This window comes from Panthera pardus, unplaced genomic scaffold (genome assembly GCF_024362965.1).
Source record: "Panthera pardus isolate Hobbes unplaced genomic scaffold, ASM2436296v1 HiC_scaffold_1, whole genome shotgun sequence".
Lineage (NCBI taxonomy): Eukaryota > Metazoa > Chordata > Mammalia > Carnivora > Felidae > Panthera > Panthera pardus.
Window position 1 is genome coordinate 9,139,491 of NW_026526654.1, and position 25,199 is coordinate 9,164,689.

The following is a 25,199-nucleotide window of genomic DNA, read 5'->3' on the forward strand; positions in this document are numbered from 1 at the left end:
GTATGTGTGTCTTGCGTGCATGTGTGTTTGTGCATGTGTGCGTGTGCACACGTGTGCCTGTGTGTGAGAGTGCACACATGTGCATTTGTGTATGTGTGCCCGTGCTTGTGTGTGCATCTGTGTGTATGTGGGTGTCTGTGTGTGCACACGTGTTTGTGCGTGTGTGCGCATGTGTGCATGTGTGCGTGTGCGTGCCTGTGCGAGTGTGCACGTGTGTGTATGTGTGCGCACTCGTATGTCTATGTGCACACGTGTGTGCTTGTGCATGTGTGTGCACACGTATGCCTGTGTGAGCGTGTTGCCTGTGTGCCTGTGTGTGCTTGTGTGCGCGCGTGCTCATGTACATTTGTGTATGTGTGCACGCACTTGTGTGTGCATCTGTGCGTCTGTGTGTGTACACATGTGTATTTGTGCATGTGTACGTGTGTGTATGTGTGTGCACGCTTGTGTGTGCATCTGTATGTGTGTGCACATGTGTGTGCGTGTGTACATGTCTGTGCACGCTCACGTGTGTGTGCACACATGTCCCACGCTTTGTGTGCATGTGTGTGTCTAGACGTGTGTGCCTGCATGTGTGTACATGTGTGTTTGTGTGTGCACGAACACTCACATTCTTGTTTGTCCAGTCTGGGAGGCCCAGGTCACAGGGCGTGCACCCTAACACTGACAGCTGAGCCACCCCGTGGGCGGATGGGAGCCCGTGAGGGCACAGAGCATGTCCCCAGGGCCGTGGATGCGGGTTAGCAGTGACTAGACTCTCCTGTGGGGCATCCCCAGGTCACGTTGTCCAAGAGCCACTGTGGCAGAGCGTCTGGTCTTCAGAGCACCACCTAAAAGGCCTCTTGCACTGTCCCCACACCCGGAATGATGTCTCTCTGGTTCTGTCTACACCTGGAAGGAGCCCTCTCCTGCTGTCTACACCCAGAATGACGGCTCTTGCACTGTCTACACCCAGAAAGAGCCCTCTTGGCGCTGTCCCCACACCCAGAATGACAGCATTTTGCATCTCATGGGGACCGAAGCCATCCTCTGCCCAGCACCTCAGCCCAGGAGGACTCCAGCAGGGGCGCACGGAGTCCACCCCCAGACACAGTGTCCGCGTTCTGGAAGAAGGCAGAGAGGATTGGTCTTCCCGTCCTGATGTTTCACGACCCTGGGGAGTGTCCCTGCTCTCAGCGTGGCCCTGGTGGCTGCTGGCTAGGGAGAAGGCAGGCAGGTGCGTGGCCACATTGTGCGCCCCACCTCTGGGGCGGGGAACCCTCATATGGCCACACGGGGTCCTCCTGGCCTCCAGAGCTCCCAGCTGCTTCAGCCAGCCAGTGGGCCCTAGCGGGCCCAGGTGGGAGGGACACAGCCATGCCGTGCAGGGGAAATGTCCCCTCCGCTGTGGAGGCCAGAGAGGCAACGGCAGGAGCCTGATGCTGAGTGTGTCACACAAAGGTGGGGCAAGAGAGAAGCTTACTGAGACACATGAAGGGAAAGTAGGAAAGACCCGGAGCAGACGACTGTGCTACTTAATGCAGAGACGGTGGAAGGACCACGTGGCACCGATGTCCCCGCCCACAGCTCCGTCACCTCCAAGTGGCGAGAGGGAGTCCAACCCAGGGCTGCTGACAGCAGGGTCCGAGCTGCACATTATGTTTCTTTTTTTTTTTTTTTTAATTTTTTTTAATGTCTATTTTTGAGAGAGAGAGACAGCATGAGCAGGGGAGGAGCAGAGAGAGAGGGAGACAGAATCCGAAACAGGCTCCAGGCTCTGAGCTGTCAGCACAGAGCCTGACGTGGGGCTCGAACCCACAAACCACAAGATCATGACCTGAGCCGAAGCCGGACACTCAACCGACTGAGCCACCCAGGCGCCCCTGCACATTATGTTTCCAAAAGGGTTTCCTTCAGAGCCAGAGACCGAGGCTCCCTCTGGAAACCTGGTGTTGCACTACCTTCACCATTGTTCACCTTTACTGTCACAGTAACCAAATCCCGAAAGCTACCACTGCTAATGAGCGGGCCCAGCAGGCCACTGTGGTGACAGCGGTGAGACCAGTGGTCGCGGACACAGCTGGTGGGGCCGCTGTGCCCAGGCCCTCGGCCGAGAGCTCCGTCTGCACTCACTGTTTCTGTTCTCACGACAGCACACGGTGAAGAGAAGCTGGCAGCCACGCGGGCCCCCTCCCCGCCTCCCTGCATCCTACCGCCATCTCCCGGGGCTGTCCCCGCTCTGCCTCGGACGCCGGCCCCTCTGGGAGCCTCCCTGCAGCCACACTGATGAAGGACCCAAACAGAAGGAAGCCTCTGGCTGCTATTTGTGGTGACTTTCCTTCCACCCAAATCCATTTGAAGTGTGTTCAGTTCCTTAGCGAATAAGTTATCTGAGCCGCTAAATGGAAAAGAGAACATCTTCTAGTAGGCTTTGCAAAATGTCTCTTTGACACGTAGTCGTGTGGGGCAATGGATGGGAATCGGAAGCCGGCGGCAGGCCGAGGAAGCGTGCATCAACGGTCCTCCCACGGGACGGTCACTGCCGTGAAGCGCAGAGCAAACCCCACGAAGTAACGGCAGTGTTTCCCATCGTGAAAACATATGTCTGAGCCAACTCTCAGACTTCCCCAGCAAATGTTTTATTGGCCGGAGAGGAAAATGTTTTCTGAAATAGTTACAGTTCCAGATGCCCTAAAAGGTAACGTTCCATATTATGTACACTTATCTACACCTCCAACACGAAAAACTTTTCTTCTAGAAAAGGGGCATCTGTTGGATTTTGTCCGCCTGGTGCTTTGCCTTTTTGGAGCCCTGCCCTGCCCTGAAGGGCTGAGAGTCCCTCGGCATGTTCCCCGCTGGAGCTGTGCACACACATGGTCAGGAGCAGGGCTGAGCCCCCCTGCCGAGCCCCTGGTGTGAGGATGTCACCTGCACTGGCAGCGTTCTGTCCCAGCCGCTCACACAGGAAGCGTTTACAGCATGCAGGAGAGCGAAAGGCCCAGTCATGGTGTGGCCAGACCCTGAGGCCAGCACAGGTCTGAACCGACCAGTGACTGAAACCAGGACGTTCCTGTTTGCAGGGCGTCTGTATGTGCAGGACCAGCCCTGACGAACACGGCACTGAAATGCACAAGTCTCTGGGCAGTCCCTGGGCAATGACATTACAGGGCTGGTGCTCTGTCCCAAATGCAGGTGCATCGGGCTACCTCAGTCATGCTTGCTTTCAGGGCCTCCCCGGGCCCGCAAGTCACGGAGGAGATCCCACCTGGCTATCCTGGGCATGACACCCCCCTGTCTGTCCAGCTGCACCCACACCCTTCCCAGGTGGTCCTCAGCTCCGAGGCTCCCCCGTCAACACCACTTATACAGCAGTTCTCTTGAGCTGGGCCCACTTGCCTGGACCGCAGTCGCCCCTGTAGCAGCAGACAGCTCCTAGAGAGTGTTGTTCCTCTCTCCCCTCCTAAGGCCAGGAGGGAGTCTGGAGTGGCAGCGGCAGGGCTGGAGCAGGGCCAGGGCACACAGGCAGGCCGTCAGTTAGGACCTGCCGAGGGGCTCCCACCCACCATCTCACTTCCCTGTCACACCAGGCACCAAGAGTCAGTAAGTCTATGCTGCTTGCAGATGAGGAAAAATTTCTTAAAAGTAATCTCTGCACCCAACATGGGGCTTGAGCCCACAACCCTGAGATTGAGTCACACGCTCTCCAGACTGAGCCAGCCGGGTGTGCCACAGAGAAGGAAATTTGTGGTGGAGAAAAGTGGCCGAAAATCGCTCTAAGTGGAGGAGGTAAATGTATCTGTCCAGCTCAAGGTCCCTCTTCCCACCTCCCCGTCTGTCTTCACTGCAAACTCAAGAAGACCAGGGCCTTGGACTCAGGTGAGTGTAACTCCTTTCAGATGAAGGAGGAGTTAACCTGGCTAGGGTAGGCACCCTTGACCGGAAGCAGACACTGTTCTACGTAAAGATCCCTACAGCATACCACAAAACCATTTATATGGGGGCATTTGGCACAACACCCCTTGTAAGTCACAGGCTGCAAAGGTGCTCCCCTAGGGGGCCAAGCGGGGGAAGTAACCATCTCGGTAGCCCCCCGCTGAGGGGGTCTAGGATCTGGGACTTTTGATTTTAAAACGGGGAACATCCTTGCAAAGCTAGGGTGGAGCCCAGCGGACTTACCCATGGAAGGACTTTCACCTTAATGAGGTCCCACCACCTTCATTCATGACAGTAAGTAATGTTCTTCAAATTTTCTGAGCACAACCCACAGTAATAAACGTATTTTACATCACAACCCAGACCACATTCACAAAAATAGATATTGGAAAAATAAGGAACTCACAGCCAATAAAACTCTGATATATTCCTCTGTTCTAACCCACATCATTAAAAACCACTGGTTAACAAAACACTAACTTTTGCAAAATTAAAAACCCGACTAAACCAGTGGGTTGCAAAACATGCTCTTAAAAAAAAAACAAAACCAAAAACCTTCATTAAAGTGTGACTGGGGGTTTCTGCTTCTGGACAAGAGACAGCAGCAGAGACCAGATTTACCTCCCCACCTAGAACAACTGAGCAAGCAGACATATATATAAAATAACAGTTTTCAACACACTGGACATTAGGCAACAAAGGAGTGAACCCCGGGGGACAGGAAATAAGTGAGGTGGCCCTAGGATTGCCAAGGTCACTGCCTAGAGGGAGAGACGAGGTTGCCATATGTGGAGGACACACGCAGAGCCAACTGCCCAAGTAGGAGAGGGCGATGCAGAGAAAGAACTTCAGAGACCTGCAGAGACCCCCTCCGGTCAGCTGATCATCACAAGGAGACAAAGGGCAAGACGAAGCTATGATGTTCGATAGGTTAGGTATATTAAATGCACTTTTAACTTACCATACTCTCGATTTATGCTGGGTTTATCAGGATGTAACTGCATCACAAGTCAAGGAATGTTTGTATTAAAAAGACATAAGACCTCGTCAATGACCTCAGCTTCTATCCTGAGAAACTAGATGAAGAAGAGAAAATGAAATGCAGTGTAAACAGAAGAAATAAAATTATAAAAATTATATGGATAATGATAAAATAGAAAACAAAAAAAAAATAGAGAAATATCATTAAACCAAAAGCTGGTTCCTTGAAATAGAAACACTTGTTGAATCTCTAGTCAGAAGGATTCAGACAAAAAGAGAGAAGACACAAATTATCAATACTGAGAATGAGAGGTGTCATCACTACAGACCTACAAATATAAAGGAATATTATGAATAACTTCCTGCCAATATGTTCAATACCTTAGATGAAAAGGCAAATGTCCTCAAAGACACAGACTGTGAAAGTTTACTCACAAAGAAACAACCGGAACGACCTTATTTATATCTGTGAAAGAAACTGAATTTATAGGTGAGAACCTTCCCACAAAGACAATCCCAGGTGTGTATGGCATCAGGGACAGCATTTGTCAGCCATTTAAGGGAAAAATAACACAAATTCCATACCAACTCTTCCATTAAACTGAGTAGGAGGAAGCACTTAACAACTCATTCGATGAGACCAGCATATCTTGGGTGCCAAACCAGATAAAGGCAATTCAAGAGGGGCACCCGGGTGGCTCAGTAGGTTAAGCGTCCAACTTCGGCTCAGGTCATGATCTCAAGGTTCATGGGTTCAAGTCCTGTGTCGAGCTCTATGCTGACAGCTTAGAGCCTGAAGCCGGCTTCACGTTCTGTGTCTCCCTCTCTGCCCCTCCCCTGCTCATGCTCTGTCTCTGTCGCTCTCAAAAATAAATAAATGTTAAAAAAAAATTAAAAAAAAAAAGACAATACAAGAAAAGAAAATACCCTCATTAACATGGTTGCAAAGATTCTTTTTTAATTTTTCTAAACGTTTATTTATTTTTGAGACAATGAGGAGCATGAAGTGGGAAAGGGGCAGAGAGAGAGGGAGACACAGAATCTGAAGCAGGCTCCAGGCTCTGAGCGGTCAGCACAGAGCCCAACTCAGGGCTTGAACTCGTGAACCATGAGATTATGACCTGAGCCAAAGTCGGACACCCAACCGACTGAGCCACCCAGGGGCCCCATGGTTGCAAAGATTCTTAACAAAATACTACATCATCAGGTGAGGTTCTTCCCACATTTGAAAATCAATCAAGGTAATTACATATTAATGAATGGAAAAAGGAAAAAAAAATGATTCTCTCAACAGATGCAGAAAAAGCATTTGACAGAATCCAACATCCATTTCTAATGAAAAGAACTCACAGAAAATTGAAACTAGAACGATAAAAAGCATCTATGAAAGCCCTGTAGCTACCATTATACTTAATGGTGAAAGACTGAGTTGTTTCCACGTGGGATCAGGACTAACACAGGGATCCACTGTCACCATTTCCAGCCAACATTGTTGTGGAGGTCGCTAGACAGTCAATAAGTCAAGGAAAGAAGCAAAAAGTGCACAGCTCTGAAAGGAGATTTGCTGTATTTACAGACAACATGACCATCTATGTAAAAAATTCTACCGAATCTATTAAAAAAAATTGAAACTAGTAGTTAAGCACAGTTGTAGAATAAAAGATAAATGTACAAAAAACCAAATATTTAAATACTCAGAAATTGAAATTAAAAAGATTTACAATAAAACAAAGAAATGTAAAATATGTGGGAATGAATTCAAAGTGGGTCATAGTTCTAAATGTAAAATGTAAATCTATAAAACTTCTGAAAGAAAATATCGTGACCTCGGAGTAGGCAAATATAATTCCAAAGCAGAATTCATTAAAAGATAAATAATAAATTGTACTTCAAAATTAAGAGGAAAAAGAGCAGTGTTTCATTGTTTAAAATAATGAAAAACCAAGTCACAGACTGGACTAAATATTTGCAAATCACAGTCTGATACAGGTCTTGTGTCCGGAAGATTTAAAGAACTCTTAAAACTCAACAAATAATTCAATAATTGGGAAAGTACAGAGCCCAAGTAAAAGGAAAAAAAGATGATAAAATTAAAACAGACATTTCACCAAAAAATATATTTGGATGGCAATGAGCACATTAAAATCTGCTCAGCATCATAGTCCTAGAAAAACGCAAATTCAAGTCACAAGGAAATACCACCAAACACCTACCAGAATGGCTAAAATTAAGAAGACTAGGGCACCTGGGTGGCTCAGTCGGTTGAGCACCCCACTTGATTTTGGCTCTGGTCATGGTCTCAGGGTCGTGAGATCGAGCCCTGTGTCCAGCTCTGCGTTGACAGCTCAAAGCCTGCTTCTCTTTCTCTCCCTTTCTCTCTGATCCTCCCCTACTCATGCCCATGTGCACATGCATGTTCTCTCTCTCTCTCTCTCTCTCTCTCTCTCTCTCTCTCTCTCTCAAAAAAAAAGACTAACCTTAGCAAGTGTGGGTGGGATATGCAACAACTTGAAACTTTCATATACTGTTGGTGGAAACATAAAATGGAAATTCACTTTGAAAAAGTTTGTGAGTTTCTTAAAAAGTCAAATACCTACCATACAGTCCAGTGTTATTTCCTACATATTTCCTCAAGAGAAGCAAAAGCTTATGTGCATACAATAACTTATACACGAATGCTCATAGTCCCTTTGTTGGTAATAACCAGTAACTGGAAACAAGCCAATGTCCATCAACAGGTGAATGCTAAAAAGACTGTGGCATATCCACATGACAGAATACTGGTGAGCAAAAAAAGAAGAAGAAGGATGAGGAGGAGGAGGAGGAGGAGGAGGAGGAGGAGGAGGAGGAGGAGAAAAAGGAATAAAAAAAGAATAAACTATGTGCAACAATGTAAGTGAATCTGAAAGTGAATTTGCCTAGTGGAAGAAGCCAGACAAAAAAGCACATTCTGTAGGATTCCTTTTATGCAACATTCCAAAAAGAGCAAACTAGTCTATAGGGACAAAGTGGGCCAGTGATTTTGCCTGGGATGGAGTGAGGGTGGGGCAGGGACACTCAGGAGGGAGGGATTACCAAAGGGCATGAGGAAGTGTTTTCAAAGTATGGGTATGCTCTAGAGGAATGTGGTGGTGGGTTTACAGGTATGTACGTTCATCATAGATACCACAAAACTTATTATGTAGCTTATTATATTTCCATTATGCCTCAATAAACCTGCTTTAAAAACAAAGAAAACCCAATATGACTGGTTTGGTCAGCACCCACCACACTGCCTTTTAAGACAACACAGCAAGTACTCAACTCACATTTATCGATTTATTGAGCAGATTCATAAATGAACAGCCTCAGCACCTTGAAATCATCACCCACAGAAGTGATGGTGGAAGGAAATGCAGAATTTTTCTCTCCCCACCAACACCTTGTTTCTGACACCCGCACTTTGACCCTAACCCCCACACTTTCATCCCACTTGGTCTTGGCAAGACGAGCCCCTGACCACAGCCTGGCTGACAGTCCATACGAGGTGTCCACGGCACTAGGTCTAACCTGCCCCTTGTAAAAATGAGCTACTTCATCGTGGTTACTTCGAGGTGTATAACACAGTGCCTGACGACTCTCCCCAATTTCAGAACGCATTATCCAAATTGTTGCTTATCCATTTTCTTTCTCTGCCTTAAAGCAAAGTTTCTGCATTGGTCTTGGGGTTAGCTTGGGTCAGACACCCTCCCTCGCTCCCTATATTTGCTTCCTGTATTCTACAGTTATTCAGGTGAGCAAGTGTGTGTGAATGCATTTTATTAAAGCAAGTCTCTTCATAATGGGTGCTGTTGGGGTTATTGTGATACCAAGTCAGCAGAAAGGATAAACGGAGAAAAGCAGCGAGGGGCTTGAGGTCCAGGCTGACAGGTCAGGGGGCCTGAAAGCCTCCTTCTAGTTGGGATCATGCTAACGCCTGGTCACCTGAAGCACTGAGCCCATACTCAGCACGGACCCTCCCAGAGGGACATGAAGAGGCCATGACACTCACTCTTACTGGGATCCAACTCTGAGAGTCCCACGAACTCTATAAACTCTCTTGGCCAAACACACAGAAATAGGAAAGAAGAAAGCCACTGCAAACAATGTGTAGGAGTTTGCATACTTCCTGAAATACATCCACGGGCCACCTGGTTCAGAATCCTAGGAAATAAGAGACGCACGATTAATTAATTAAGGATCTGTGTAAATACACACTGAAGAATTTACTGCCCCACCCAGGTTCTTGAAACAGGTTCTCCTTAAGAACAACAAGCAGGAAAATTAATGTAGTAAATGCTCTTTCCAAGCCCAAGGCATCCAGGCTGCTTTCATCCGTTGCTGGCTGAGGTGGGAGAGCAGCTCAACTGCAGATCACAGGTGCAGAGGACTTACCTATTAAATTGTGCATTCCCTTTGAAGAGCTTTCTCACCAGTGTTCATTCCCCCGACTTTAACGTGTTAATGCTCATTAACCCCACCTTCAAACCACGACCTCAGGGAATCGACCAGCATCAACGCTTCATTCTCCCACTACAGCAGGCCAGGGGAATCTGAGGTCAGGACTCGGGCCTAGAGCCCGCAGCACGACGACCACAGTGACCCACCATGCGGGGTGGGGGTTGGGGGGGCTGTGTCCAGGCCCCTGCCAGCCTCGCTGCTGCTTCAGTCCCCCGGGGGAGCCCTCTGCTTCGTTTTGGTTTTGTTTGTTTGTGTGTTTTTGGCCCCTGAATTTGCGAAATACTCCGGAGAGAGAGACAGAAAGTCTTGGTCTCCCAGAAGAAGCACAATGTTGCTTTCAGCCTGAGTATTTACTGGGAAACCTCAATGTCATTCATCATTATGGAAGACAGAGGTTACAAAAGGAAATAATCTCCTCTCGCTCCCTGGACCTCGCTGGGATTTGGTCTGGCCTCAGTTTATCCTTTCTTTCGGGGGTTTTAAGTCTTGAGAAAATGTGCTCGGGAATGGGGAATCCAAAAAGGGTGCGGTAGATTTGGGGTGCGGGTGGCGGTGGTGGGGCGGGACGAGGGTTCAGTGTGGTGAGCGGTCAGGCGGCACCTGGTCACCTGGCACCTGGCTGTTTGCTGCTTCCTTTTACCCGCGACCGGGGTCAGGCTCGGTCATCGACTTGAATCTCCTTCTCCTGGACGCACCCGCCGCTCTAAGTGGCCACGTCGTCCGGGTGGGGTGACGGGTCTCCCCGGGGTCTTTGATCTCTGCGGGGCTGGGGAGGGGGGGTGCTGGGAGCCGGCGTGGGTTGGGTGGGCGGGTGCTGGGAGCTGGCTGGGCGGGGTGGGGTGGGGTGGGGGTGCTGGAAGGCGCGGGGGGTGGTGCTGGGAGCCGGCGGGGGGGGCGGGGGGGGTGGGTGCTGGGAACACACGCGCCCCGCCCCCGCGCGGCCCCGAGCCGGGTCCTGCCCGCGCGCCCCGCCCCGGCCCCGGCCGCGAGCGCCGAGGTGCCGCTGCCGCTGCCGCCGCCGCCGCCGCCGCCGCCGGGATGTGACCTTCACAGCCGCCTGCACGGGATGAGCGGAGCCACCGCCCCGCGGCGCCCGCGGCTCGCCACGGCCTCCCGGGCGCTCTGAGAGCGCGCGCTCCCGGCCCGGTCGCCGTCCCCGGCCCTCGCCCCGCGCTCGCCCCGGCCCGGCCCCGCCATGCCGCCGCCGCCCGCGCTCGCCGCCGCCCTGGGCACTGCGCTGCTTGTGCTCCTGCTGGCCTCCGAGTCCGCGCACAGTGAGTACCGGGCCGGACCCCCGTGCCCCTCCCCAGAGTCCCCCCGCGGGCGCCTGCTCCCCGCGCCCCCACTCTCCCCCCGCCCCGGGCGCCTGCTCCCCGCGCCCCCGGGCCCCGCACGCCGCAGCCGCGTCCCCGGGGGGCTGGCGGCCGAGAGGACGGCGCGTGCGGGGCGGGGTTGACGGCGTGTCCCCGTTCCGTCCCCGCTCTCTCCCGGCGTCGTCCTCCCGCCCGCGTCCGGGCAGCTGTGATGCTGCGGGCGCGAGAGGCGGCGCAGTTCCTGCGGCCCCGGCAGCGACGCGCCTACCAGGTCTTCGAGGAGGCCAAGCAGGGCCACCTGGAGAGGGAATGCATTGAGGAGCTGTGCAGCCAGGAGGAGGCCCGGGAGGTGTTCGAGAACGACCCCGAGACGGTGAGCGCGCGCAGTCCCGCTGCTGGGGTCTGGGAACATCCTCCGTACGCGCTGCTGGGGAGCCTCACGGGGACGCCCCTTCCCCGCTGCGCAGACAGCCTTGGTGTTAGGGGTGCCGGGGCTGCAGTCAGGTCTCCCAGTCAGGAGTGCTGGAGCGGGGGGCGGGGAGCCCTGGGTCCCACCCTCAAGCCTCCTGCACACCTTTTGGGCCCCCTTTCTCCTGGTGACCCCAGGTGCTCCCGCAGCTGTAAGCAGGTGTGTGAATGGGTCCTCTTGAGACCCCATTACCTTGGTCAGCAGGCCTCTGAAGGCAGCCGCCTTCAGGGAAATGTGCAATAGGCAACACCTCCTCAGTGTTTAAGATGTAAGAGGAATACAGTGGGTAAAAGCCTAAAGGGCTTCCTGCCTCCCCCCTTAGATGGACCGGAAGTGAGGGGTGGGCTGCCCGCAGCCCCTAGATCCTCACCAAGGGGTATGGACTGTGTGCCTGAAAGAGGAAATGAAAGATGTGGCCTCTGGGATCGCTTGCCACAGCAGGTCCCGAAAGCCAAAACGGAAATAGGACCAGGACATCTGTGGGAGGGGTGGGCAGGAGGGCTGGGGTCGGGGGGCCCCCCCGCCAGGGTGCCCTGTGGAGGCCTCCTTCAGCAAGGTGCTCTTTACAAGCAGCTAGTGACTTTGGGAGCCTGGCTGTGCTGGCTCAGGACGTGACTCTATTAATAACGTCCTTGGGGGGTGTGGGGCGGCAGGCAGCCAACAGTAGGGAACAGCCCGTGTGGACTCAGCATCTGTGCAGGAGCTCTGCCCTCCCCGGGAGGGGACCCACGGGACCCTGCGTGTGTATCGGCCCTGGGGCAGATGCCCTTGGAGAGTGCCAGTGTGCAAATCGGATGGGCTTTATACCATGAGGTCAGGGTGACTTCACAGACATTTTTGGTTCTACCGGAATGTTTCTTCTAAAGAATTCTGGGATAAAATAAACACTGTGTGCAATAAATGGATAGCTCTGTGGGGCCCACAGAGGCTTTGTCTTCCCTGGTATTTCTCATCATTTGACCTGACAACCCTTTCCAGGCCGTTGTGAAGCGAGTTTTGAGATGGCCAGCCCCCAGCAGTTCTTGTGCGAGTTGCTGCCGTGGGGTGGGCTCTGAGAAGGTTGTTTTCTCCAGGGCCGTTGCTTTCCACATCAATAGCAGCACCGGTTCAATCTTTCTGTAAGGGCAGCACTGCTGGTCTTTTCTGGCCTGTTTTCCGGTTTCTTTAATGACGAGCCTGGTGGCCCAATGAGTCATCCCCTGCAGAGGATTTCTGAAGGCCTAGCAACAGGGCCATGTGCCTGGCCAGCAGGTCCCTGCCCGGTTGCAGGACTGTGTGACAGGTGCAGCGGGGCTCCCCAGCCCCCAGACCTTGTACAGAGACCCTGGGAGGGGGCTCACAGGTGAGAAGAGTTGAGGCAGCGAAGCTACTGTCCACCCCCATGGCCACTCCCGGCTGTGCTTGCCCAGAACGACAAGGCCTGACCTGGCTTTTCCTTGCTGCCTGGACACACTGTGTGTTAGCCACAGTATCCTTCTTCCCAGAGCATTAATCCCCTTGATGATTTTAATTGCTTTTATGTTTTAATCGTAACTTTATTTATAAACGTCTGACACAAAGGCAAGAGAAGGAAAAGTGTGTTTGCTCAGGACCCATGATTTTAACTCAGCCAGTGCTCTCTGGGTGCATTCCTGCAAGGGAGGTCATGGCCGCCCCAGCCTCCAGGGGTCCTCGTCCCTACAGCAGAGACTTGTGAACTTCTTTCATAGGAAAGCAGTCCGTGGTTTTCCAGGATCCTGTCCTCCTCGCCAGTCCCTGCCGGCAATAGTAACTACATCCTTCTCTTCATTTGCCAGTTTCCCAGGTTACACCAGCTACTTCGGGGTCATCCCTCAAGGTCAGCTGGGTTGCAAACCCTTCACCTGAACCTGTACCTTGCATCTTGTGTAGACCGTAGTGAAGACTGTTTGGCCGTTGGCTTGTGGCATGCTGGGAGGAGCCAGGCTAGGGTTAGGAGTCACCCTTACCACCATGGGGGCACTCTGGAAGGGGCCACCCTGTCCTCAGGGTCGGGCTCAGTGGCAGGCATACACAGCCACCTGGTCCTGCTCTGTCCTTCTGGCAGAGAGGGCACCACTGCCCTCCGGTTCTAATCCTGTGGCTCTGGGGGCGCACTAGTGAGTGAGCCCCAGGGAGGGCGTGCGGGAGCTGGGCCCTGCCCCCCAGGTTGGGCAGGCTTGAGCACCTGGAGGGCCAGCTCTGGGCTGCAGATGTACTTTCTGGTGTTTGGAGGCTTGTGCTGGAGTGCTGACTGCTAGCTGGGTGGGCTGTTCCTGCCTGACCCGGATTGTTCCTGACTAGGCTGTCTTTCTCTTGGGAAGGGAAGTGACCTTCACAGCAGGTAGCTGCTAGCACAATGGTTCCTTCCTGATTCCAGTCTTATCACACACCTGTGCTGGAAAGGAAGGGGGCCTGGGGTGGGGGGCTTCCTGACATCCTGGTCACCCTCCTGCTTCCCTCCTGGGAGCAGATAGTCCTCCCCCTCACGCCTCAGTCCCCTGGGGAGTGTCCCAGGCTCCCCATTGTTGCCAGGGCTAACGTTCCTCTGCAGGGCTCAGGGACAGTTGATTCCCTCCCTATCTGTTTCCTCTCACATGCTACGCTCCCCGCTGGCTCGCCCTCTCCTTGCTTGTCCTCAGTATCGCTTCCCGTTCACAAGACCCCTTCTATGCTGGGATTCTCCTAAGCTCACCACAGGCCAGCCCAGCAGAGTCGCCTTCTACATAAATCCTTTAAGGCTGGCGGGTTCCAGACGCCGGAGGCCGTCTCAGTAATCAGCCTTCGCTTCCGGAAAGGGTTCTGGACAAAAAACTTAGCCAGCCCCACCCTACCTGCCTCCCAGCTCCTGGGAGCCCTCCCCTCTTGGGAACCCGCTCTTGGCAGCCACAACCTGGTGCTAGGAAAGAAACTCCAGGCCCTGGCCTTGACCCAGCACTTCGTTAAATTTGAGGGCAGACAGTATTCGCAGCATGGCCAGCAGCGCACCTGGAGGGCTTCACATCACAGGTGCATGACCGCCGGCCAGTGCTTGAGCTCACACGTGTCCCCCTTGCCCGTCTCTCTCCATGTCTCCCCCTCCCACCTCCTCCATGTCTCTTGGATGTGGGGGAGCCCGGTGGTGCTGGTGGAGGGTTTTAGGGGTACAGTCAGCTTCAAAACCCTGCACTGCTGCTGGCCTCCAAGGACACTGTCTTCCTGAGATCCCTGTTTCTTTCAGGACAGCTTGGGGACAGGTACCCCTACAGAGATGAAAGTCTTACCTTCCAGCCTAAGGCCTAAGGGGTCTCACAAAGACCCCAGCAGGAGGTGGGAGGGAGGAAGAGGGCACATGGTCACCAGTCCCCCCAACCCCTGCCATGACTTGCCTCTGCAATGTGGGTGCCCTGGCTGGGGAGGTGACATACCGGCTGTGACCTCCAGGACAGCCACCGGCTGCCCACCTGCCCCCACCACCACCCCACTGCTGCCTTGTAGGTGGCCTGCATACACTGCCCCACGCACACACTGCCCATCTCCTTTCTTGGGGTTCTCAAGGGAAGCAGCTCCTGCGGACCGTGGCCTCCCCTCCTGGACCCTCTCCTTCTTGGGCTTTCGCCCCTAGGGGCCGCAGGGAAGCTGGTCACGGGCTGGATTCGCCATTGTGGGGCTGGTTCTGTTTTGTCTTGAGGTGGCTGCTGCTGAGCTGAAAGGCCTGGGGCGGGGGTGCCGCTGAGGCAGGACCAGCCCTACTTGGCTGCCCCGTGCTGGGTTCTCTCCTGGGCGTCTGCAGGCACTTCAGCTGTGCTGTTCAGCCTCTACAGACCAGGCCCAGTGGATGACACTTGGTCCTTGCCAGTGGGCCCAACATCTGCCGAAAGCCAATTAAAGACGTTTTGGAAAACGCTGTAGAAGCAAAACAGCCTTCTAAGACTCTGATGCTTATGGCCTGTTTCTTGAGATTCCAGGTAGCTGGGGCCAGGATTTTCCAGACACTTCCCGGGTCATCCCTTTGTTCCAGTCATGCTGACAGGTGACCCACTGCCTTCACACTCAATGCCCCTCTTCCCTGGGGTCGGTGGGTTGGCACTGGGGGCTGTTTCTGTGATGCAGCATCTGTTGAAGCTCAGGGGTTAGTGTCTGACGTCGGGAATGCTCTGTGCCTCTGCAGTGCTGGTCCGGGGGCCCCACTGTGAGCTGTGTTCTTGTGAACTTGGACCTTGATGGGGTGCAGTTCATTGGAAGTTTTATAATAACTTTTCAAGAGGACTTGAAGTTCTGGAACAATATCTGGCCTGCTCCCAGTGATCGCACAATGACAGATGTGTTGTTCAAATGAGATAGTTTGAACCCCATACTATCATACTTGTTTCCTCAGACTTCTTTTGTCAGATTTGAGAATTGTTTCTTTCTGGTATCAGTGCCCATGGTAATACACAGTTTTCCACATCTATCCCCCAAACCTGCCACATAGACCTGGTTTGCGCAGGGCTTTTCTTGAAACACTGCTCTCCATGAAAATCACACAGCTGGAATCAGCCAGCCCCTGGGGGCGGGCCTCTGCTTCCACCCGGGGGCCACTGAGGCTGTGCTGGGGCGTCCGCCAGGACTGGCATGACGCGGCTGCAGGTGCAGCTGCCTGGGTGACTGGTTTGGACACATGTCTCTATAGTGCGATGCTTCAGATTGAAACGGAAGATCCTGTTGGCAGGTTGCTGTTGGCAGTTGCCAGGGGCCGGGAGTAGGAGAGGGTGCTTCCCACCTGCCCTGTCGCGTAGCAGACCAGCCATTTGTGATGGAAGAGTCACCTTGGCCCCGCCCCGAATGATTGCTGCGGCTGCATCCCTCAGATGCAGGTTCTGGGTTGTCCCACGCACACCCCAGGCTTACCCCGTGCCAATACGCGTGGAACACCTCACCTGCACCTCACGTGCACGCCATGATGTAGCATGTCTGAAGGGGCATCAAAATGCACTTAAAATTCCTTTCCCTAAGCCAGAAACAGACAAGAACTTTGCAGTAGTGTTTGTCACAGGGTCATAGGACGTGGTGGCCCTTATTCCAGATGCTTGTGAACTGAGGCCCAGGAATCTACGTGGGGACTTGCCCAAGTTCACTCTTCACTGGGAGGACACAGATGGAAACTCAGGCCCCAGCATCCAAGGTCAGCATGTTAACTCTGAAGTGATTGACCTTCCGAGGCGAGAAGTGTCTACACAGCCTGCTACGTGGTGACGCACACATGGGCACTGATTCATCCTAAAGCTAGTTATGAAAAGGGCCCAGAGAACCCAGCTTTCCAGCTGGCTCTCACCACTCCCCGGGACCCTGTGCTTATCTCGCTGGTATGTGCTGGGCGCCAGGGGCTGGTTCTGGGGGCGTGGGGGTGCGTGCGGCTGCAGGAATCCCACTGCACAGATCCGCAGAGCTGCAGTCCCCAGCTTTTATCTGTGCACCTGCGTGTTGTCCCCACAGGAATTTTTAACAACACACGTGCACATTAGCATCTCAGGAAGTAGGGGAGCGCTGTGGCCTTGAGGGTGTTTCTGGGGCCTGCCCCCCTCCTTGCAGGACTGACCTGGAAGCCCTGTGGGCCTGGCAGGGGTAGGTAGGGGGTGTCCATGTTTCCTTTGGTCTCATGGAGTGCTTAAACAGACCCCTGGTTTGGAGAATCTTAGAGGAGATGAACTTGGGAAGACGACAGAGGGATTTTGTGTGAACCACGCTTAGAAAAACATGCACAGACTGAGTGATGCTGGCCTAGGGGACTGAGAACCTGTCAGGGTCCCTGCAGGCTGAGGGGCCAAAGCTTGCCCGTCGATAGCTGCGGATAGCTGCGAATCTCTCCGGGAGCCGTCGTAAAAACTGTGAGACCGTTGTTGTGACTTCCTCCAGCTACCGCAAAGCAGAAGCCTCCGTAATGACGATTCAAGTTGATGTGACTTGGACAGTATTTCCCTTAGAAGTCAAGTTTGCTAGCAAGACAACATTAAGGTCAAAGGATTAGTCAGTGTTGTGGACCGCTTCTCAGGAAGACACCTTGTATTTGTATCACGTAAATAAGCAGTTATTGTGACGCTTGAGTCTCGGCCCACTTTGTCAAATAGCATAAAGAGTTTTGGAAACAAAATTTCGGGCAGTTATTTATTAAAGGAAGTAAGAAATTCTTAATTTCCTGTTTGAAAAGTAACGACCGTTTGTTATGCTGCGATGTGTGCCTATTATGTCGTGTGAACTAGATCAAAGTGCTGGGTACTCCACGCCAAAAAGACTTACGCACTGCTGATGCTGATGTGTTTGCAAAGCAGTTTCCAGGTCCATTAACACGCTGGTGTCTCGGCCCTCCTGGCAGTGAGCCTCCCATTAACCTGCATATGCGTCAGAGGGCAGGAAGAAGGCAACTGCCCTGAAGGTGAGCCACGGCATCAGGACCGGAAGCTGTCTGGGTCCCCCTGGTTCACCCCACCCCTGCAGGGACTGCGCCAGCCTGGGAGGAGCTCAAAGAGTTAAAGTAGTTTGGACATGAAGGCATGTACGAGGTGTCAGTTCCCAAATTCTAGAACCTTCCCAGCTGCATGTGGTCCTGTTCATGAGCTACAAGAGGGCAACTGTGCTCAGTTCACACTGTGAGCCCAGGTGATGTTTCTGTCTTAATAATGTGCATTTTAACCCACTAGGCTTGTGTGGTTTTTGACCATTTTTGGAAGGCAGGTTTGCTCTCAGAGCATCAAGTTTATAGAGAGACCACTAAGAACCCCACCAAGCCTCAGAAGGCCCCGGGGAAGAGGTGCACAGGCTGGGTGCTTGGAGGGCATTTCAGCAGGCTGGGCAGGCTGCCAGGCAAGGAGCTCGTCGTGGTCACAGCTTCTGGAGTTCCAACTCCAGAACTGACTGTCCCGCGGTAGGGGAGGGGCGAGTGGCAGGTGGACAGCCCACACGCAACCTTACCCCACGGGGAGGGTGGGCAACTCCCTGATGCTCTTGACGTTGCCACATGGGAGACTCTGGAGGCACAGACCCCGTGTGGCAGACCAGGGTTCCGGTGGTCAGCACGGGGCAGAGGCAGGTGGGAGGTTCTGTCTGCAGATGGGACTTGTCGAGGATTTCACCAGCCACCTATTTGCTGTCCTTTCTGGTGCTCCCCTTCTTAGCGAAGGGGCCAGATGGGTGACGGCACGATTAAGGAGCAGACATGGAAGAGACCGTCTCACGAAAACACCGTCCTGTGGTTTCAGAGCAAACTGCTAGGCCTCACGTTAGACGCAAGTGGACCGAGCCTGTCGTTGGGTTCAGGCCTTGAAGGTGCTTTGGGCACAGGTTCCTGTGTTTACAAGCCTGCAGGGAACAGGAGCATGGGAGAATGCGTCCCAGGGAAGGCCGGGTTTGTTGGAGCACCCAACTCCGTTTACGTGAGGATGTGTGGCCAGTGGGCTCTTGGCCAAGACCAGCACACTGAGCCTCCCAGAACCAGGTGCTCCCCGTAGGTGGGGTGTGAGCTCCACACGGGGCCACTTCACTCACGGGCAGTCCCTACTAGTAGGAGTGACGACTCAGTTGTTGAATCACACATGCACCATGTCTCATCGCCTCCTCAGAGAGTAGGGTCCTTGGAATGAATGGCGGAAGAAGAGGTTGGCAAATGGCAGTTCATCTAAGGATCTAAGTTCAAAAATGCATTGGCAGTTTGTAAGCTTGAGGAAATGTAGTACTGATATTTCTGAGTTTTGGAAGACACAAGCTGAGAGCACCGATTTAGGTATTTCTCCCAGTGTGCTTAGCTTTGTTATAAATAAAATCAACAACTCAGTGAAAATTGTAGGACTCTACATTTGCCTGTTCATTCATTCATACACCCAGCCATCCATGCATTCTTCCTCTGATCCATCCATCCGTCATCCAGCCAGCCATCCACCCATCCAACCACCCATCCATTTACTCATTCTTCCATTCATCTATCCATTCATCTATCATTCATTCACCCATTTAGCAATGGCTCCTGAGGGCCTTCTGAGGGATAGTCAGCACCAGGCCAGGTATCAGGCATATACCTTCCCCTCTGGGATCTTCAGCTCACAGTTTAGTGGCCTGCAGTTTTGCTCATTTCTTTGTGTCTTTAGCTGTTTAAGTAAAGCAGAAGCAAACTCCTGAGAAAAATGATTGCCAAGTGATAGACGGCTTCATTTCCAACCTGGGTGGCCCTGGCCTCCTGCTGGCTGGTCTGCCCATTCCCTGCTCCTGACCCCAGCCAAGCCCTCACACGCCTCCTTGTGTGGTCAAAAAGAAAGGGTAAGTTTGTAGGCAACCGATCCCTGGTTCTGAATCTGGCCATGTGAACTGTGGCTTCTGCTCCGTGGATCCCTGGGGCGGGGGGGAGGGGTGATGCTCATGGGAGTCAGCCCAGCTCCTGAGCCTCAGGCCACAGTTTATGTGTGGCCAATTTGTGGTGCAGGTGGGGCCGGCTCTCTGTTCTGTGTCCAGTGCCCTTCATTCACTGAGATTTCGATAGGTCTTCCTCTTTGGTCAGAACGTTGAAGGACAATTAGAAATGTCTCTTTCTCTTGGGAGAGTGCATAGTGGTTTTAGGTGCATCTGCCTTAGCTTTGCTGTTACTCGGGGTTAATCATCTCTGTCCTAGATTTCCAGCCAAATGAGCACCCCTCTCACCCCAAATAAATCAAGCACACAAATTAAGATAAATTGTCACCAGCTTATGGCCCAATGGTTTTGGAAACCACATTCCCATGGGTGTGATTAACTTAAGGGAAGGGCACATGGCTTTTCGGTCAGTGAGGCTCTTCTAGAACAATACAATCGCTGTTAAAACACATGACACATAGCTAGTAATAGTCAGGGCTTTGAAAAATATAATACAGCTTTCTGGATAACATATAGAACAGCTTTCCTGTGGCAGTGCCACGTTTATGACCATACAGAACAGCTTTCTTGTGGCAGGTGCCACATTTATGACCATACAGAATAGCTTTCCTGCGGCAGGTGCCACGTCTATGACAACTGGGAACTCTGCTCACAGATCCTCAGTGTCTTTAGTTCCTTCGTAGTCTAATTCTTGGTTTTGTGAGTGGACACATCGTGCATCCTAAGTCTTTTCTTTCAGAGCCAGAGCCCCTCCCTTTGTGACAAAGTCTGTGGCCTTTGCTCTCCCTCTAAACCCGGCAGATGTCCCTGCCTGTTTGCCCTCAGCTCTGGGGGCTTCGTCTGAGTGTGCCTGGCCTTGCTTGCCTTTCCTGTCCGGGAGTGGCCAGTCCATGACTGAAAGCAGCACGGAGAAGTGAAACCAGGCCGTCAGGGCCCTCTGGATGCTGGTGGGGAGGGGTGTCCCCGCCCTGGCTGTGTGGCTCTGCCTGCCAGACCTGGCCTCTGTCACACCTGCCTGAATGTCACCTTCACAACCATGATACAAGCTGAAATACAAACTTGCTCTGACCATTACTTTTCTTTTAAAGGAGTTAAGAGTCTAAGCCACGTCTTTATCAGAACATGACTTTCTGATGGGTGTCTTAGCAAAGTGTTGTAAACAGCGAGGGAAGGGGACAGGTGAGGTGCCAGACCATGGCGTGAGGCCAGCTAACTGTGGGGGCCCGTCACTGCAGATGACACACCAGCTCCTTTCAGCGTGGTTTTGGATCCCAGTGTGCTGTCGGGAGCCCGACCTGGCTTCCTAACCTTGGCTGAACACCACGACCCGTCGTGAGCCTCGGTTTCCTCCTCTCTGATGACGGGGTTAATTGAAAAGACCTTGGAGTGGTTGTGAGGGTCAGATGGAAGGACATACAATCACAGCACCTGTAGCGGGCACCCCTCCTCAGTGGGTGCTGCTGTGTAGCGACCTGGTCCCGTCCAGGGGAGCATCTAGGGCCAAGCCACGCTGTGACTGACCCTCAGTGAGAGATGATGGTGGATGGGTGGGGCCAAGGACCCTGGGGACAGTTCCAGCTGCTCTCTGCTGCTGGCCAAGACAGGGCAAGTGGTCCTAGTATTTGGCAGACAGCTGGTATGGTGCAGAGCTCTTAGTTCACGGTCACGGACGGAAAGGACCTTTGCTTCCCTTGCACCCTCCACACCTCGCCCAGCACCAGTTCCTTGTACAAACACAGTCGGTGCAAGTCAGCGCCTGCGTGTGGATGGCCCCACGGGGTCTGCATGCTTCTGGGAGGAGCCCGGTGTCAGCGAGGGTCCAGACAATCTTCCTCCTGGCCCTCCGCCTCCTGTGAGACACTGGGTCCCTTAAATGACATCCCCGTTGCCGCTTACAGAAGGTCCAGGCGGACATCATTCTGCAGCGGCCGAGACAGCGGCCTGGGCCGCACCCTCCCTCTTCTTCCTCACGCCATGGTCCTTGAGGTGGAAAGTGGCTTTCTGGGTGGTTCTGCCCTGCTGTCACTGAGCCAGCTGTGGAGAGTTCCCCGCCTTCCTCACGCACCTGCCCCCCCCAGGTGCCTGTCTGTGCCCACTGGGGAGGAAGGCGAGGCCCTCTGCCAGCTGCTGCGGGCACTGTGTGGGGAGTGCAGGCCATGCCAGTAAACTGTCGCCCCTTCTTTTTCTTTTCCCGCAGGACTATTTTTACCCAAGATACTTAGGTAAGTTTGCATTGCTGCTTCTGTAGTTGTAGAGGAACAGAGGTGGACATGTCACCTGTCAGCTGGGCCAGCCCGTCCCACAGGTGCTCCTGGGGAGGTTGCTTTACTCACACGGTGAGCTTGGGACTCTTGGAGCACGTGGTCACAGCACCTGTGCCTTTCACAGCAGCACGATCCGCGTCAACCGCGATCTAGTGCCATTATTTGCAAACTGCTTCTCTGTTCTGACTCCGCTAGTTTGCTATTTGGGAATGTGGCTGATTTAGTGAGTCTCAGACCTGTTGGTCTCGGGGTGTCTGCACTCCTGAAGTTACTGAAGATGCCGAAGAGCTTTTGCTCCATGGACTATGGTGGTTGGTATTTGCCGTGTTTTTTAACAGAACTGAGCCCAGTAAGAGATGTTTTTGTTTAATTTGAACAAGAGGAACAGACAGGCAGGTGCTCCTGGCTGCCCAGCAGGTGTGTCACCGGACAGCGTGGCCCCCAGAAAGCTCCCGAGTGTACTTGGGAGAGAAAGTAAGACGCGTGACAGCCAAGTGACCAGGGACCGTCAGAAAGAGGCTCTGGACTTTCCCTGAACTACTCCTTTAATTGATGCTGTTCTAAGATTTTTCTAAGATGTACATCATTATGAGACAGACCTACACCAGGGTCTGTTCCTTCTTAAGTTTGGTGAATTTCCTGTTGGCCTTATGTCCTCTTAGCGGTATTCTCTGGGTCTGTGCCATAGTGGGCCCTGAAGAGCCGGGGACCTGCCCACTCCCAGGCTCCCTGTTGGCCTCCGCAGGCCTCGCTCCTAGGTGTCTGGGATTTGTTTCCAGGGTGACCAGCTGTCCCGGGAGCCGCCTCCAGGTCGCCTGGGCCCCGGTCCTCCTGGGCATGACCAAGCGCCAGGGACCTACTGAAGGTCCGGGAGTGGCTCAACACCCGTTCTGCATGAGTTCCTCCTCCAGCTCCCGTGTGAACCAGCCTGTCAGATGGCTCGGGGAGGAGGGCACTCAAATCATGACTTCCACATTCAGGGTCCAACGGGGGTTCTGTTGGAGACCAACTTGAAATGAGGTTCACCTCTCTGACTGTGGCCAGAAAACCCAGTGACTGTTCCTGGTCCTTCATGCCACCAGAGAGTCCGCAGACAGACCTTTGGACGCAGTTCTGCCTTTTTGTGGGAGGCCTTTTCTTGCCAGCGTTAAAATCTCTAATAACAAAAGCTGGAGCACCTAGGGAATGTGAATAATCTCCTCTTCCAGAGGTGGCTCAGAGACGACTCACGAGATCTGAGGTCTGTCCTGTCGTCTGTCACCTGTGACAAGAATGACTGACCTGCTTTCCATCTGTCTTACAGACTGCGTCAGTAGGCATGGGCCTCCACACAGCAAGAGCCCAGCTTTCGCCGCCTGCGTTCAGAGTAAGTCCGCCTCCCTGCTGTTCCCCTCAAAAGCCCCGCGGGTTTGGGTAACTTCAGGCTCTGCTGTGGTTTTCCAGGGACCTTGACTAGCCCCATTACCTTAAGGAGCTGCGGCCCCGGCCTGAGCTCTGCTCCTTTTCCACTGAACTTGCCCTTTGCAGCAAGTGAGGTTCGTTTCTCTAAATAAGCAAGCAGTGCATGCGGTATAAAATCTAAGCCTTTCCTGGGTGTGAGGAGCAAGGACTTCGCCCCCGGCTGTGCCTCCTGGTCAACCAGTGAGGCTCCAGAGGCCCGGGTTACCAGATCTGAGAATATTCTGGGGCCCGTAAACACATACGCACAGTCTCTTGTTTTGCACAAATGCCAACTTACCACACGGGCGTGCCGACCTCTCTCTGCCCTGAGTGCAGCTCGGCACACACGCACGTTCACGGCAACACCGGCTCGGGTAGGTAGCATTAACTGTGAACTGGGGACTTCTAGGCTACCTCCGGTTTTTGACAAGTACAAACAAAATCTCACATGCATCTGACGGTGTCTGCAGGACAGAATCCCAGGGCGGGACCTACAGCACCAAGCCCAGCGTCATTTCTCATTTCGGGCCTGAATTACGCCAGGAACGAGCGAGCGCGAGCAGGAGGCCCACCCACTTATCTCTGCCAAGCTGGTGCATTTTTTTTTAACTTTTTTGTTTCACCCAGTATAAACGATGAAGGGTGACTCCCAGTCTTTGTGTTTATGTTTTTCTCACCGAGTCAAGCTGAGCTTTATGTGTTAGCCGTTCGCACAATTTTCCCTCTGCTTATCATGCATCTTTTGTATTCTTATTAACATCATGTAAGTGATCACTCAGTAACACTGACTTTTCGCTGGCGAGGAACGCTGTAGCCACCTCAGCTGGGACTGACTCTGGGCCCGGCTCAGGTCTGAGCTCCTCACGGCGAGCTGGCTGGTCGACCCTAAGCCCAGGTGTCTGTGTGTTCACCGCACGTGCTAGGCAGTTGGGCTCTGGGCGCGCAGCCCCTGCACCTGAGGCCAGGCCTGCCACCCCCGGGGAGCCCAGGAGGGGAAGACCCAGAGCTGCTCATGGACTGGCTGGCCTGGCTTGTGGTGCTGCTGCATCCAGCCACCCACCTGTCCGTGTGCTTGCCAAGGGCCTCACCCCACTCGCCTGGCCTGGGTAACCCCAAGCCCTGGTTCAGAGGAGCAGAAGAAATGATTGATTTAACTCAGGAAGGCGAGGGAAGGGTGGTGAGGCCATGTGGCCCCTGCTCCCCTCTGACCCCAGGGCAGCGGCACAATAGCAGGTGCAGAGCAGACTGGCCTCTGTCATTTTGGGTACAAGTGCCTGTTAACTCAGGGTGGCCAAAATCCATGCCCGTGCATCATGGGCAACCTGGAGCAGGCTCCCTTCCTCAGCCCCCTGGGGTCAGCTCATGACCTCGGCCTCCTAGGGGTCAGACCATGACCTCAGCCTCCCAGGGGTCAGCCTGTGACCTCAGCCTCCCTGGGGTCAGCTCATGACCTCGGCCTCCTGGGAGTCAGCCTGTGACCTCGGCCTCCCGGGGGTCAGCCCATGACCTTGGCCTCTCCAAGGGGCGTGGTCATTGCAGTTTTAGTTTCATGTCATGTTGGCTTTTTGTTTTTAGCAATTTTTTTATTGTTGTTAATTTGCTAAACCAATTTTTTCTTTTAAATTATGTCTCCAAATTGATGAGATTGCTTTATTTTTTTAATGTTTATTTTTATTTTTGAGAGAGACTGAGCATGAATGGGGGAGGGGCAGAGAGAGAGGGAGACACAGAATCAGAAGCAGGCTCCAGGCTCCGAGCTGTCAGGACAGAGCCCGACACGGGGCTCAAACCCACAAACCGCAAGATCATGACCTGAGCTGAAGTCGGACGCTTAACCCACTGAGCCACTGTACGTCCCCGTAGATGTTTAATTCCTGGGTTTTAGGCCGAGCCCCCCGGCACCCCCATAAGTATTTAATTCCTGGGTTCAGGCTCCCTTTTCTGGAAATCATAAAAAGTTACCTAGTTATCCATGCTTCCTGACACAGC

General features: G+C 53.3%; 1 protein-coding gene across 1 annotated transcript in view; it reads left to right on the forward strand.

The window, feature by feature from the left end:
* Positions 1 to 10,353: 10,353 nt before the first annotated feature.
* The window catches only part of GAS6 (growth arrest specific 6), a 33,016-nt gene continuing 18,170 nt past the window's right edge, over positions 10,354 to 25,199 (forward strand). The window contains exons 1-4 of the mRNA XM_019443814.2: positions 10,354 to 10,646; positions 10,892 to 11,058; positions 21,704 to 21,728; positions 23,074 to 23,136. Coding sequence (XP_019299359.1) covers positions 10,568 to 10,646; positions 10,892 to 11,058; positions 21,704 to 21,728; positions 23,074 to 23,136 — 334 coding nt within the window. The 5' untranslated portion in view covers positions 10,354 to 10,567. The remainder of the gene's footprint in view (positions 10,647 to 10,891; positions 11,059 to 21,703; positions 21,729 to 23,073; positions 23,137 to 25,199) is intronic.